The sequence below is a fragment of the Amblyomma americanum genome, chromosome 4 (genome assembly GCF_052857255.1).
Source record: "Amblyomma americanum isolate KBUSLIRL-KWMA chromosome 4, ASM5285725v1, whole genome shotgun sequence".
Classification (NCBI taxonomy): domain Eukaryota; kingdom Metazoa; phylum Arthropoda; class Arachnida; order Ixodida; family Ixodidae; genus Amblyomma; species Amblyomma americanum.
The window spans coordinates 93,657,263-93,670,549 of record NC_135500.1 but is presented as its reverse complement, the minus strand read 5'-3'; the positions used below and the strand labels follow the sequence as shown (position 1 = coordinate 93,670,549).

Below are 13,287 nucleotides of genomic sequence, written 5' to 3'. Positions count from 1 at the left end.
TACGTGTCGCTGCCGATAGGAAGCACAGGTCAGAAGGGCACTCCATGAAAGCACTCACCTTCACACAGAGATCGCCGCCCTGTGCTGCCTTTAAGCCTACACCCCATAAACATAGCCCATCGCCTTTGTTCCTCTACAGGTATCTCTTATGTTACAATAAGAGTCAGTTGAATGTTATCACCGGTAATTATTTTAGACAAAATCTGCCCTTGGCACATTCTTAGCGTTAGTGTGTGAGTCTATAGAAACCCTGACGCAGTTGTTGAAAGGCGTTTTCACAATTTTGCGCCGTTCCACTTAGTTGATCTACCAGTATATGGTTAGTTGTTTAGGCGTGATTGGTTCTTCATGCTCAGCTCAGATAAATTAACGGGCAGTGAGAAAATTAGTTTACGCCGTGCCAACTGTTATTCGTTCGTGTTTAAGGAAAAATCTCTATCACTGATAGCTTCGTTCTCACGCGATTGTCCAACCTAGGCATTGCATTCGCCCGAGGTCGCCCGGAGTCATGACCTGCGATTTGTAGTCGTCGCAATGACCAGGCGCTCGCAAAGCCGGCTCATGGCAGAAGAAGCCTGGTCAGGGGTCTCGTCGCACCGGCCGGCGCAATCGCACAAGGCGGCCTCTTTGAGCAACGCTTACCCCTGGGCTGCGGCATCGGATGTCAGCAGGGCCACCGAGCGACGCCGGTCCTGCCAAGGGGTCGGCGGCGAACGAAACGACCTGCCTTTGCCGGTGGACCACGAACAGGACACGGTGAGTGCACTGCCCACTCTCCCGCACGCGAACTCCATAGCCTGCCTTAAGTCCAACCTGTCCCCTCAGCGTGACGTATGCGTCTCTCTGAAACCATGTGCACGCGTGACGTGTGCGTACGTCATGAAACCACACGCAAGCACTGCAAAACAAAGGCACTTCCTGCTGACTTATAAACGACAAGGGTCATGCGAATAGCTCGTTTTCAAAGCCAAATCAAACGTGAATAGGTGCTGGAAGTCGTAAAGGTATACGTCTACTTAGGGTAGGTAGCGACAACTGATTCGGATCATGACAGGGAAATAACTAGAAGGATAAGAATGGGGTGAAGCGCATATTGCAGCTACTCTAAGATAGTGAATGGCAGTTTACCAATATCCATCAAAACAAAATACTCATAATGCAAAGCCTTCAGCGCAAAAAAAACTAGGACGTGAGAGGAAGACGGGACAGCGCTGTCCCGTCTTCCTCTCACGTCCTCGTTTTTTTGCGCTAAAGGCTTTGCCACTATGAGTGAACAATACCAACTAGCCCAAGAATCAGCATTGTTGAAAACAAAATAACACAACAGCTGTACCTTATCGGTACTCACCTAAGGGGCAGAAACGTGGAGGCATACGAAGAGGTTTCAGCTTAAGTTAAGGACAGCACAGCGAGCCATGGAAAGAAAAATGATGGGCGTAACGTTAAAGGACCGGAAACGAGTGGGTGAGAAAACAAACGCATGTTAATGACATCCTAGTCGAAATCAAGAGGAAGAAATGGGCTTGGGCAGGGCATGTAATGTGAAGGCAAGATAACCGCTGGTCTTTAAGGGCAAGAGGAAGCAAGCGTAGCAGGGTCAGAAGAAAGTTAGATGGGCGGATGAGACTAGAAGTTTGCGGGCATACGGTGGGCGCAGCTGGCAAATGACAGGGTTAATTGGAGATACATGGGAGAGGCCTTTGCCCGGTAGCGGCCGTAGTCAGGATGATGATGATGATGATGATGATGATGACTCGCAATCGAATACGACTCGCACACTTTTCCGAATGTTCGCTACCAGCGATTAACCGAGCGAAACAGCGAAGCGCTGTAGGGTATGCTGTACTGCGGTGCTACAGTTTAAGGATCTATAGCAGTATGAGAATTTTTAACACTGGTGTTCACTAGGGGGCACGCTGCACGAAGTCAGTATTTCAGCTCTCTGATCGTCATGTCATAGGTGCTGGAAAATTATCTTCTGCTACTCATGGCGACAACAAGTTAACTCACATCGATCAATGAGATGGTTGAGAGCGGCGTATGAGTCATGGCTTGCGAGACCGGGCATCGAGACAGAGTTTGCTAAAACTTTGCTCAGCCCTGCCGCGTCGCCAAATCTCGGTGGATATGCATTAGCATTATGAAAGCTGCCGCATGAATGGACCGCATCGCGGCGCTGAGCCCTCCATCCAGATCAGAACGATCGCGGCAGCATGCACGTGCGGCGTAGGAGTAGGCCTCTTTATCGTAACAGACGTCCAAGAAAACTATGGCGTGCCTTATACGAAATTCGTGAATATTAGAAACTATTCTAAAATTATTCGTTTCGAATAGTTTTGAACATGCAATAATTTACTCATCCAGCGACTCAAGTGAAAGGATATTCGGTTCGATATTGAAAACTATCTTATATTCGCACACTTCTGCAATTAGCCTTGCCCCGCGCCAGCTCCAACAACAATATTCCTGCCAATTTTTTAATGTGGTCTACCTACCTCTACTCTTTGCCGGCACCTGTTAATGTTTTCTCGTCTTTGAATCCACTCTGCTACCCTAACTTACCTTACCATGGGCTCTTTTATCTTTATCATATGTCTCGCTCATGTAAAGGTCCCTTTATTTCGGTTATGATTTCATTTGCTGGTATTTGTTGCGAAACTCACGCTGTTCACTTCGTCTCTCTCAATGTTACTTCTATCATTTATAGCTTCCATTATCATAATTCGTTGACTGTCATCCCGCGGTGGTTATTTTTTGATAAACCTGGAACGCAGCATTGGTGGAAGGGGAACTCCTAGAAAGGCCTGAGTGTCGGCGAATCGATAACAAAACTTTGGATATGTGATTGGGCAGCGTCATGGAAAGCATTTCATTGACTATTGCTCGTTCTGCGAGGCTCACTCCCCCACCCCCTTCCCACTCGCACACATGAACTATGATAGAGAGTGCTATGATACATACCATGATAGACCCCACCCATCCATGTCCCCACATGGCCCTTACCTGGCGTGATCGCATCAGCACACAGCACACGCGTGTCTTCTGCCATAAATAATATCAGCATTGGAAAACAGATGAAAGTCAGTTTTGGGTCAACCATTGAGTGCGATATCACTGTGCTTAGGTGAGTAACCTGCAATGTTTAGGAGGGCCTCGTGGAACACTGGAAGTTAAAGCTGAAAGTAGAAGCAACCGAAACCAAGGCGAAGGCAAGCGCCGAAGTGGTAGCAGAACATGCTATGAATGACGAAACCGCTTTACTTACGCATTTCACCCTAGCTCCTGGAGGCACAATGGGAAGTTAGCCTTCCCACTCTTGGGATGACTCGGCCGTCCAGCGGAGCTTATGCAACAACTACCGAAAATAATCAAAATTTTATTATCGCGGTTCAAACCGCTCTGAAGACTTGTCTGTACTACTAGCTGCTGCTTTAAGCCCCTGCTGATAATGCTGAGAATTCCACAGGCGGAATCGAGCCACAGAGCTTTTGTCTCTGCATTCATTACTTTTAATGGCTCCTGGATTTTATTCCATTAAAAATTAAAAGCTACCCCATCGCTCAAAGCCATTCCATGTTCTTATTTCTCTCTTTTTCAGGGTATGTGTGCCGAGAAGACTTCGCTGAGCACAGGTGGATGTGGATTGCGACGGACCCAGGCCACTACTTCGCTGCACCGCATGGCGCAGCGGAGCCCGGGCAGAACTTGCCTGCTGGTCACATCAGTCGTGTTCGTCGTTGGCGCAGTGTTGGCCATTCTGTCAGCAAGGCTGCTCGCCAGGAGTGCAGCTAGGGATGGCGTCATCCATCGGCGTCTCAAAGTCCAGGGCACCGAGTCGCTACTAGTCGCCCGATGCGGCGACGAGGCTTGCCGCCGGATGAGTGCGTTGCTCAGGGACTCTCTGGACGATGGAGTCCCACCATGCGACAACTTCCACGCGCACGTGTGCGGCTCGTGGTATCGGACACACCCGGGGCAGACCATCACTCAAGTCCTTGCCTCGGCCTTTTTTGACAACGTCACCCGACGTGCCAAGCTTGTCCGCATTCCTTTCGATTCCGCGCCCAAGAAGCAGACGGCTGTGCAAAAGGCCGCGAGGCACTTAGTTGCATGCGACGACATCGTTGCAGCGTCAAACGACCAGTCCGCTGACGTCCGAAAAGTTCTGGTAGACGGCGGCATCACGTGGCCTTATGATGCCGCGGAAAACACATCATCTACGGACGTCCTCGAACGCATGCTCTACATGTCGCAGGTTATAAAGATACCTGTCCTTCTGGGATTTACTGTGGAGCGCGCAGTCTATCGACCGATCGTCATCAGAAGGCCAGGCAACGTTGTCACAATGCTGGAGGCGACCAGGCGACACATAAACAATTTGACGTTCGAGCGATACGAGGAGTACATCCGTGCAGTTTACGACAGTTTCTCAGCGATCGACGATCAATCCAACTTCGTAGATAGATTCAACAACATAAAACGGTTAGAATCAGTGCTGATATCGTTCCTGAGTGCTTCAGTGTTCAATCGTGACTCCAGAAGAAAAGACACCTGGCTTACCAACATAGCGAGTTTTCAGCACATGACGCCAAACGTTTCGACAGATCGCTGGCTGCAGGTATTGCAACAGTACCTCAATATTTCGATGGACGGCCAATACCCAGTCATAGTGCGCGGCAGGCGGTACATTCAGACGGTGTTCGCACTCAATAAAGAACTCGGTGAGACCGACTTCGCAGAGCTCTACGACTGGCTATGTGTCCAAGCACTGATTCCGTTCGCCAGCGGGCGCATCATAGCAGTTGAACGGCCAGGTTCTGATGTTCTGGAGAGTCACAGGGCGCTCTGCTTTGCCAACAGCGACCGCATCTTTCATTACGCCCTCCAGTACCCTTATCTGAGCGACGTCGTCACGACGGAAGTAAGAGAAGACATCGGCAGGCTGATGCAAGATGTCGGTTTGTCTCTTACCCACATTTTTTCGCGTACCAAATCACCGAAGCTGAAGATCAACTGCACAAGTGACGCCGTTGCGTGGGCAGCAGAAGCATACACACGCCTCTTCAGACGCTCGAGTCCTGAACACTTCGAGGAGAGGTACGCGCGCTACCCTGACATGAAGCTCAGCGCGGTGAGTAATTGGATAAGCACGGCATCATCAACGTTCGCACTGAATGACGGCCTTGAGAGGCTGGAGATTTTCGCTGATGCCATCCTCATGGGTCCCAGCCATGCGTGGAGTGAGCCTCTGGAAGCCAGTTACCTTGATTCGCCATGGTACGCATTGAGTGCGCCTAAAGCCATCAAGCTCGCCGGAATAGGGTCCCGCTTAATCGGCAAACTTCTTTCTGAATTTGTGCTCAACAGAAAAGTTTGCAAGACGGCAGTGCTTACCGAAACAGAAGACATGTGGCACTGTATGGCAGCTTCGTTGGAACACAACCTTCGTGACGCGAGCGCAATCATGAAAGGCGCCCGTGCTGCGATGCTGTCCTGGGCAGCCCTCTGGGAAGCTTACCGTGGTCAGACGCAATACAGAGGCAACACGACGGTTCTCGATGATTTTTCGGACTTGCCGGAGCCGGCGTTATTTTTCGTCTTCGGCTGTCTGTGGTCCTGTGGGGAAGGCATCGATGTGGCGGAGGCTTATTGCAACCTGCCATTAAGACATGACGCTAACTTCGCCAAGACCTTTTCCTGCCCTCGCGGTTCGCCCATGAGGCCCGAAGTTCAGTGTCCCAGTGCCTTCTCCACTGGTGCAGGGAACAGTTTGTAATTGCGTAATATGCCACTATTATGCTGCTAGGCTATAACTGAGGACACCCCTTTTATACCGTACTGTTTATTGCAGCCAGAATTCGATTTTATGATTGAAGCGAACAGGACAGTACTCTGTAACACAAATCATCGACCTTACTTGAATATTTGCATTTATTGAATGGTATTTAACAGCGTTTTCTTTCATATCGGCCAGTGTAACCAGTTGCGTGCAACATTTCTCACCTTAAAGTGTTATGAGCTCTCGATATGCCTCTGTATTTGTATTGCATTAGATGCCTTAGACTGGTAATTTGGTTTCAAGACAGCAGTAGAATAAGCGGGACGGAAGATTAGGAGCTGCCTATAAGGCTATAACGCAATTAATTTCTTCCGATTCTATTCCATTTTTGCCATTCCCCAGTCTTCTCTGATTCCAACGACAGCTGAGGACATAGCGGGAATTAAAGTGTGAAACAGAATCGGAATGAATTTGAAGTGGAATAAAACCAAGTGGAATAAAACCAAGTGGAATAAAACCAACCACGAAATGAAGGAAAGTTTCTGCGAGCAAGTGAACAGACTAAGATTGGCTGGATTTCCAGAGGACGTGCTGTTTCTAGCTTCTAGCAAGGTGCTCAAAAAAGTAAGAGTTCAATAGGTCACTTCTTAAGGGTTCTGAGGAGAAAAAGAAAAATATTGCAGTCATACCTTATGTTCATCGGTTTTCTCATCAACTAAAAAACGTGGGTAACAGATATGGTGTTAATGTTCTCTTCTCTGCCCCTCAGAAAGTTAGTAGTGTTTGTGCGAAGGTTGCTGCGCGCTCTAGCAGCGGTGTATGTGATAAACGAAAGTGGTGCTGCACTGTGAATCACAAGAACCGCTATGTCAGATGTCCAAAAGGAGTGGTGTATCACATTCCCTTTTCTTGTGCCCGGACCTATATAGGTCAAACGGGCCGCTGCCTTAATGTGCGCTTGCAAGAGCATTTTTTGTCATTGAATAAGTCACCTTCATCTAATCTCGCTAAGCACTGTTCAAAATGCAGCGGCTGCAAGCCTTTGCTTGACCAAACAAAAATCTTCTTCCGACACCCTAATCAGCTAACCAGAGAGATTTCAGAGGCCTATCACATCCGTAAGAATCAGCACACGTGTGTTGCCGACCCTATGGTGGTTTTGCATGAAAGAGAGTTTTGTTATCTTGACGCACCTGTATGAGCACTTTTCCTGTCACGCCTGCGCGATGGCTTTTGTTTTGTTTGTGATTGCTCTTCCTTTTGTGTGTTTCTCGAATAAACGCGCAGTTGCGAGTAAGCGCTTGTGTTTGGTCTCCCTTGTCTGTTGTCCTAAGTGCGCTTTGTATAATTTTTGAAAATGAAAAACCAACTCAGATGTCAATTCTGCTTCAAGCCAAGTCAACCTCCCCCTGCTATCCGTGGATAACAAAGCACCATATCGCCATACACCCATGCAGAAAGAAGGTTCAGAGTTAGAATCATGCAGAACTGTCTACGCGCGTGAGAAGTGCCCGTTAATCATCTGTGCTCAGCGATGTTTTATAACAGTGCCGCGTATTTGCATAGTCCCTTCCAGTAAAAGAAAATCATCTCTTTAAGTGTAGTAGAACCTGGTTATAGCGCTTTCGAAGGGACTTCGTGATTTTAATTGTTATAGTTGTTGCTTTGTTATAAAGGTACGCTACCTTGTTCGCTACTGTCTACCAGCGGGCTACCTGCCACTGGGTAGAACGAGAACACCAAAGCCCGTGTTCAGTATGCCACCAATGTACGTTGAGGGAGCCTTCACCACTCGATCTAAGCCCCCTCCACGTAGCGAACTATAGCACATAATTACACAAGATGTTATGTCAGCCCTGCCGACGTGCGCCCGAGTCTTCCATACCCGGCTTGGGCTTCAGAGCCTAGAAACGGGTCTTGGAATCTTAGTTCCATTTTCTGGGTGCTTAAAAGCTTATACGGGCCGCTGAAAAAAAAAAGGGCGCGGCAGCGACGTAGGTAGGTAGGTGACAACTTCACTTCTGAGATTTTAGGGAGGGGCTAATCAGACAGCCTCAAGCCCTTGCGCCGCGGCGGCCTCCGCGGCCTCCGCGGCCCAGGTGACCGTCCTCTCGAGTGGCGGCTTCGGAGCGGTGCAGCAATGTTTCCCGCTGTTATACTGGGGTGATTGTTGGGTGTAGTAGTAGTAGATAAACTTTAACGATTAAAATCAGAGGAAAGTTCCTTGAGGCTTGTGGGTGGGGTCCTCATTCGAGGGTTCCACTGGATTGAGCTGTCTGACGGACCTGTTTTATGAGGGCTCTTTGGTCCTCCATACGATCGCTGGTCAGCATCGCCTCTCACCGCTAAAATTACGTGTACAGCGTCTGTAAATGTGTCGGTTTTGCCCCGCATCCCCAGGAAATGTGGAAGAGTGTTGGGCGGGCCTGGCACCATGGGCATGGGTAAGCTAGGGTATAGTGTTGGGTGCTTGACGTGAAATTTGTGGAGATGAGAGAAAGTGTTCGTTTGGATCTCACCCCAGGAGATAGCGTCCTGTGTGTCTGATTTTGTGTGAGGAGGAGGGTATTTTCGGCGTTGGAGACGCTGGAACTCTAAGTGTTCGTTGTACGTGGAGGGAAGAGGAATGAATTGGAGTGCGCTGATGGCCCCGCTCGGTTGATTGCTGCTCGAGCTAAAGCGTGCGCCCTTTTATTTCCCTCTAGTCCCGTGAAGAGAATGTGCTAACATTCCCAAAAGGAGTGTGGCAGCGTGGCTGCTTGCGTGCAGAATTTGCTTGTTGGTGTGTATACTTTGATGTGTTCTGGAGAGTGGAAGTGGGTGCAGGTAGGCAATTGTCTGTAGCCGTCGCCACGCGTTCACTCGAGCTTTGGTCAGCGACTTCTGCGCGGGTGGATAGAGGGCCTGCAATAGTCAGTACAGTGATGTAATTTCTCGGTAAGTTTGGGGCTATCCATGCATCCAGACGCCATCTTTTGCACAGTAATTTCCCTCACCCTGTAGGCCAATTCTCGGGCAGAGGTGTAGGCAGCTAGATTTCCTGTGAGTCCGGAGTGAGCCCTGACTAAAGAGGTCCTAAGTACAACATTACCAACTTTTTGTTAATAAATTTTGATAGTTGGGCATTTGGTGTCTTTGTTGGCGCTTGTCCGGCAGCGAAAGGTGTATTTATAGCTAAGAGATTTGGATTATGAGTTTAAAAACCTTTTACCACCGCTCCGATTCAAAACTTAGGAATCTGTGATGACGATATAGGACATGAGTGATGCATAGTGGCGGAAATGGAAAGGAGGACTCAATGAGGGATGGCTGCGAGCGCCGCGCTCTTGCCGAGCAGCAGCCGAAATGATAACTACTGCCGGGCGGCCAGATGTTAAAGGCCTCTGACAGCCTCGTCGCTTCGTTTACCTTTGCACCAACGTTACGATGGATCCCGTTCCCTATTCCGACAACTAAATTGTCGCAAATAACTGCAGCCTGAATTCAGCGACCTCGACCACACACAGCGTGCGATGCTTTTGAAGGCTGAGGCAGCGGGTCTGTCAAGAAAATCTTAGCGCCAAGGAGTTGGCAGCGTCGCTGTCAACGCCGAGCCACCGTCACAACTGATGTGTAGCGACTGGTACGAGCACGCGTATTTAAATTATGTAATAACAGTCCTCGTAGGGCTGGTTATGCAGCTCAGCGTTTGGTTACGTTTCGAAGCGAATACGCCGAGAAATGCGCTTTCGAACATTGGCGGTACACAGCTCTATTTCCTTGTTGCACTTGCGTGCCGTTGCACGAACTTCGTCCGAGGAGCACTTAGAGTGGCACTTGGACGTCCTCTGCAGCTCTGCTCTTGTAAATCTAGGTCCATAACGAAGCCATGCGGTCACGCAGAACCCATAGCCGCGAAGCACCCCAAAACATACCGAAACTCAGCAGGCCGCCTGTTGCGCCGCCAGTTGCAGGTTCTCTTTGACTTTAAATATTCAGGGTGTCTTTTTTCCTTCTTCCTCTTGAGATAAAATTGAAGTGGTGGTTTCTAAACAAATCTTAATACTTAAATTCGATCAAACATGTAACCTTCATTCATGTTTGTCAGCCTCAGAGATCTGTTGTATCCTTCATACTATTTCGTCATCACGCTAGTACTTTTATTATTATTATTACTATTAATAATATTATTGTTACAGATACGGAAATGTTACAGATACGGAAATTGTTACAGATACGGAAATGTTGCAGGTTAGACCACGGGGAAACCGCAGTTCCCCGTATCGAAGCGGTGCGAACATTTCTGCCGTTGTTATAGTTTTATTTACTCAAGGCTAAATGCGCAGTGCGGCGCACTGAGGATGGGTCATATCCTCTTGTAAGAACATTTTACTTCGTAAAAACGATATGTACAGCAATTATACTATTAATTAGTATGAATTTATCATTTTGTTATTTTACCTTCATTTTATATTTGTGGTTTGGTTCGTGTTCGTGACCATCCTTTCCTGTCAAAACTAATTGAGACGAGATTTCCCCGCCCTTTACATATCATGCCTCCTTTTTCGCGCTAAAACTGCGAACTCCACCTATTACACCAACATATCCGATGTGAGGTGCACCAACTCCCAAATTTTTGGGTTTACCAAACGCCAAATTTCGAGTTCGGCCAACTACAAAATTTTGGAGGAAGGCCAACTGCCAAATATTAGGCGCAGAATTCGGGGGTGGGACAAATGCCAACTATTTGAATATGGAACAACTTCAAAATTTTGGTGGATGGCCAAGTGGAAATTGTCATGAAGGCAGGCAATTCCCAAATTTGGGGGATGAGCAAAGTGCCAAATTCGTTAGTTGGGCTAACTGCCATATTTTGGGGTGGGTCAAATGATAAATTTTGTCGCGAGAGCTACACGCTGGTCAGAGCCGCGTTTCGCGCGGTCAGCCGGAGCCAGAACTGCGCATGCGCCGTTACCATGGCAACCAGCTGTGCCATTCCGCATGTGTTCGCCGTTTGGCCACGCCGGTCTCTACTGCTGCGCCGATGCGTGCCGTAGCGCCTCATGCGCAGTTACCAAGGCAGCGAGCTGCGCCGTTCCGCCGGTGTTGGAGTTGCGCTTGGCTATGCAGCTTGAAGTATAATAAAAATGAATGTGGATTACTGCATATACAAATACAGGATATACAGGATATACAAAGCGAAAGTTGTCAACGTTCATAGTGTTCTTTGGCGTTGGCGTTGACGTTTTAGACTCCGACAACTTTGAGGAAAGGAGGGACGCATAACTGGCTCCCTGGGTCAGTGGACGCCTCATTCGCACTGTGAGGTACGTGGCGATGATGAGAGAAATGTGGCCTGCATGCATGAGCGATGACAACGTCGTGGCAGACACATGGCACTGCAGCAATAGGGCGCAGCGTTCATTGGGTGACCAACCTCTCGCGATGAACCATAAACGGCCACCTGCCAGGGTGACAGGGTGGGCGCGCTGCCTATCCAGTGTGCGCGAGTGCAGTGTGCAATCGTGTCTAATTGCTTAACCGGTATAGCCAAACCAAAGCTAAATCAGAGCTAAGCGTAGCTCTCGCTATGCATATACTGGCCTAACTGAGCTAAGCAACTGCCAGTTTTTTGGAGTGGGTCATCTCCTAAATTTTCGGGATGGGCTAACTGCCAAATTTTAGGGATAGGCAAAGTTCCAACTTTTGTGGGTGGGTGAACTGGCAAATTTTCTGGAGATGGACCAACTGCCAAATTATTGGAGCAATTCGGAATTTTAAATTTGGTGGTTATCTCTGCCAGCAGCCAAATTTTGGGAGTCCTTAGAAATTTCAAATTTGGCGGTGCTCTCTGATTTGTTGCTTTGTGTTGGCGTGACCCTGATGACATCATCTCGGAGCTTACCAATCAGGGAATGTGTTTAGAGAGAAACCGTGTGGTTTTTGCAAGACGTCTGCTGTAGCACTAAAAAAGTCAAATTTTGCGTCAGATTCCCCTACATGTTAGTTTCCCATAACGGCAAGCGATGGACAGTATCATGGCGGGATGGCTGGACTCTGCGGGACACGGCGTCTTCCTTCGCTTCTGGTGCGATGTTACGCTGCGCATAGCGTTTGTACAGGGGGAGAATTTTCTTAGCCACTGCGGTAGAAGCTGCGAAAGCATATCAACTCCAGTAGAAAAGCACAACAGAAAAGTTTATTTCATCGCAGCAGGTTTTGTGTAGTATTCTTGACCATGAACTTGTAGTAACAAAAAATATTTTTGCAGTAACAACAAAATTTTGTGTAGTATTCTGCTGATCTTTGTCGTAAGGAAAAAACTGCTCAAAACAACGAGTACAAATATGTCGTTACGACCGACTGACAAAGCATTTCAAGGTTTCCTCAGCAAAATTTGGTCGTTTCTTTTCCCAAGAGCTTCCCGATACCTACTGACATGAAAATATTTCCCTCTCTCCCACCGGCCAGCGGCGGTAGCTCAGTGCTTGTGGCCGCGTTTCGCTGGAGGCGAAACGCAAACTGCGCCCATGTGCTATGCGATGTCAGTGCTCGCTAAAGATCCCCAGACGGTCAAAATTATCCCGTAGCCCTCCACTACGGACGGCATGTATCTTTTTTCACTTGCTCCTTCACCCTTGAACTACGGCACAGTTCAGGTGTTCACCGAGAACTGAGACAGTTACTGCGCTATCTCCTTCACGGCGAGCACCGAAAGTCCGATTGCTTTCTGGCCGGGACCCGCCTGATAGGCTCCCTATACGTCTGTATTCACGATCTTGTGATACTCTGTGAGGTGCATTGAAACTGGTTAGAGTTGCGGAAGATCAGGTTCATATAGTATCACCGTGGCGTCTTGAGCTGCTGAAACGAACAGAGCTGACTCTGACTTGGTTGCCCATTTGATGAAGGTGTTAGAGTGCGAATTGACGAGGATGAGAGGTCGACAGCGCACAGCGCTATCTTTTACCTGAATTTAATTCACAGCAAGCAAACATGTAGCATACATTAGCGAGTAAAAAATAAAAAGAATATGCTTAACGAATGCGCGCCGTAATGAAACGCAGGAACGCGATTTTCTTATCCAAAGGATAACCTTATTCAACGTTAATGCACTCCACTCGTTCTCTGCATATCAAACGTGCTTCTATAATCTCGCGCTGTCGACATCCCTGCTTATAATCTGTACTGTTCATTTGCTAAAAAAAAATGGTTTCAGAGTTTGGACGGTCGTGACAGCCCGCTGGCAAGTGATCATTTGTGTGCTGTTGGCCATTGCGCCTTTGTTCCGTCAACCTCTCATTCATGCTTCTTCCGATTTACCCTTTGTATATCTTGCCACGTACTAACGGAATCCGGTACACCAACCCTCTTGCGCGCTGGACAAATTATTTGTGGTGTTTTTCTCTTACACCCGGTCAGGGGGGTGTAGGAAGATGTAAGATTGGAATATGGTCAATGTCAGATGGACAGTGTGATTGAACCATTCCTGCATACCACTGTTGTCCTCCATGGGCAGGCCAAGATGA

At 48.3% G+C, this 13,287-nt stretch overlaps 1 protein-coding gene across 1 annotated transcript; it reads left to right on the top strand.

The window, feature by feature from the left end:
* Positions 1–534: 534 nt before the first annotated feature.
* LOC144129673 (endothelin-converting enzyme 2-like) lies at positions 535–6,077 on the top strand. Its single transcript, XM_077663778.1, has 2 exons — positions 535–756; positions 3,599–6,077. The coding sequence occupies exons 1-2, from the start codon at positions 535–537 to the stop codon at positions 5,774–5,776; spliced, it is 2,400 nt and encodes a 799-aa protein (XP_077519904.1). The 3' UTR covers positions 5,777–6,077.
* The last annotated feature ends 7,210 nt before the right edge of the window (positions 6,078–13,287 follow it).

Bases quoted from the DNA above. Each gene is read 5' to 3' on its own strand.
- LOC144129673 (XM_077663778.1), top strand. From the start codon at position 535: ATGACCAGGCGCTCGCAAAGCCGGCTCATGGCAGAAGAAGCCTGGTCA. The intron at 757-3,598 runs GTGAGTGCACTG...TCTCTTTTTCAG, and splicing joins TGGACCACGAACAGGACACG to GGTATGTGTGCCGAGAAGAC.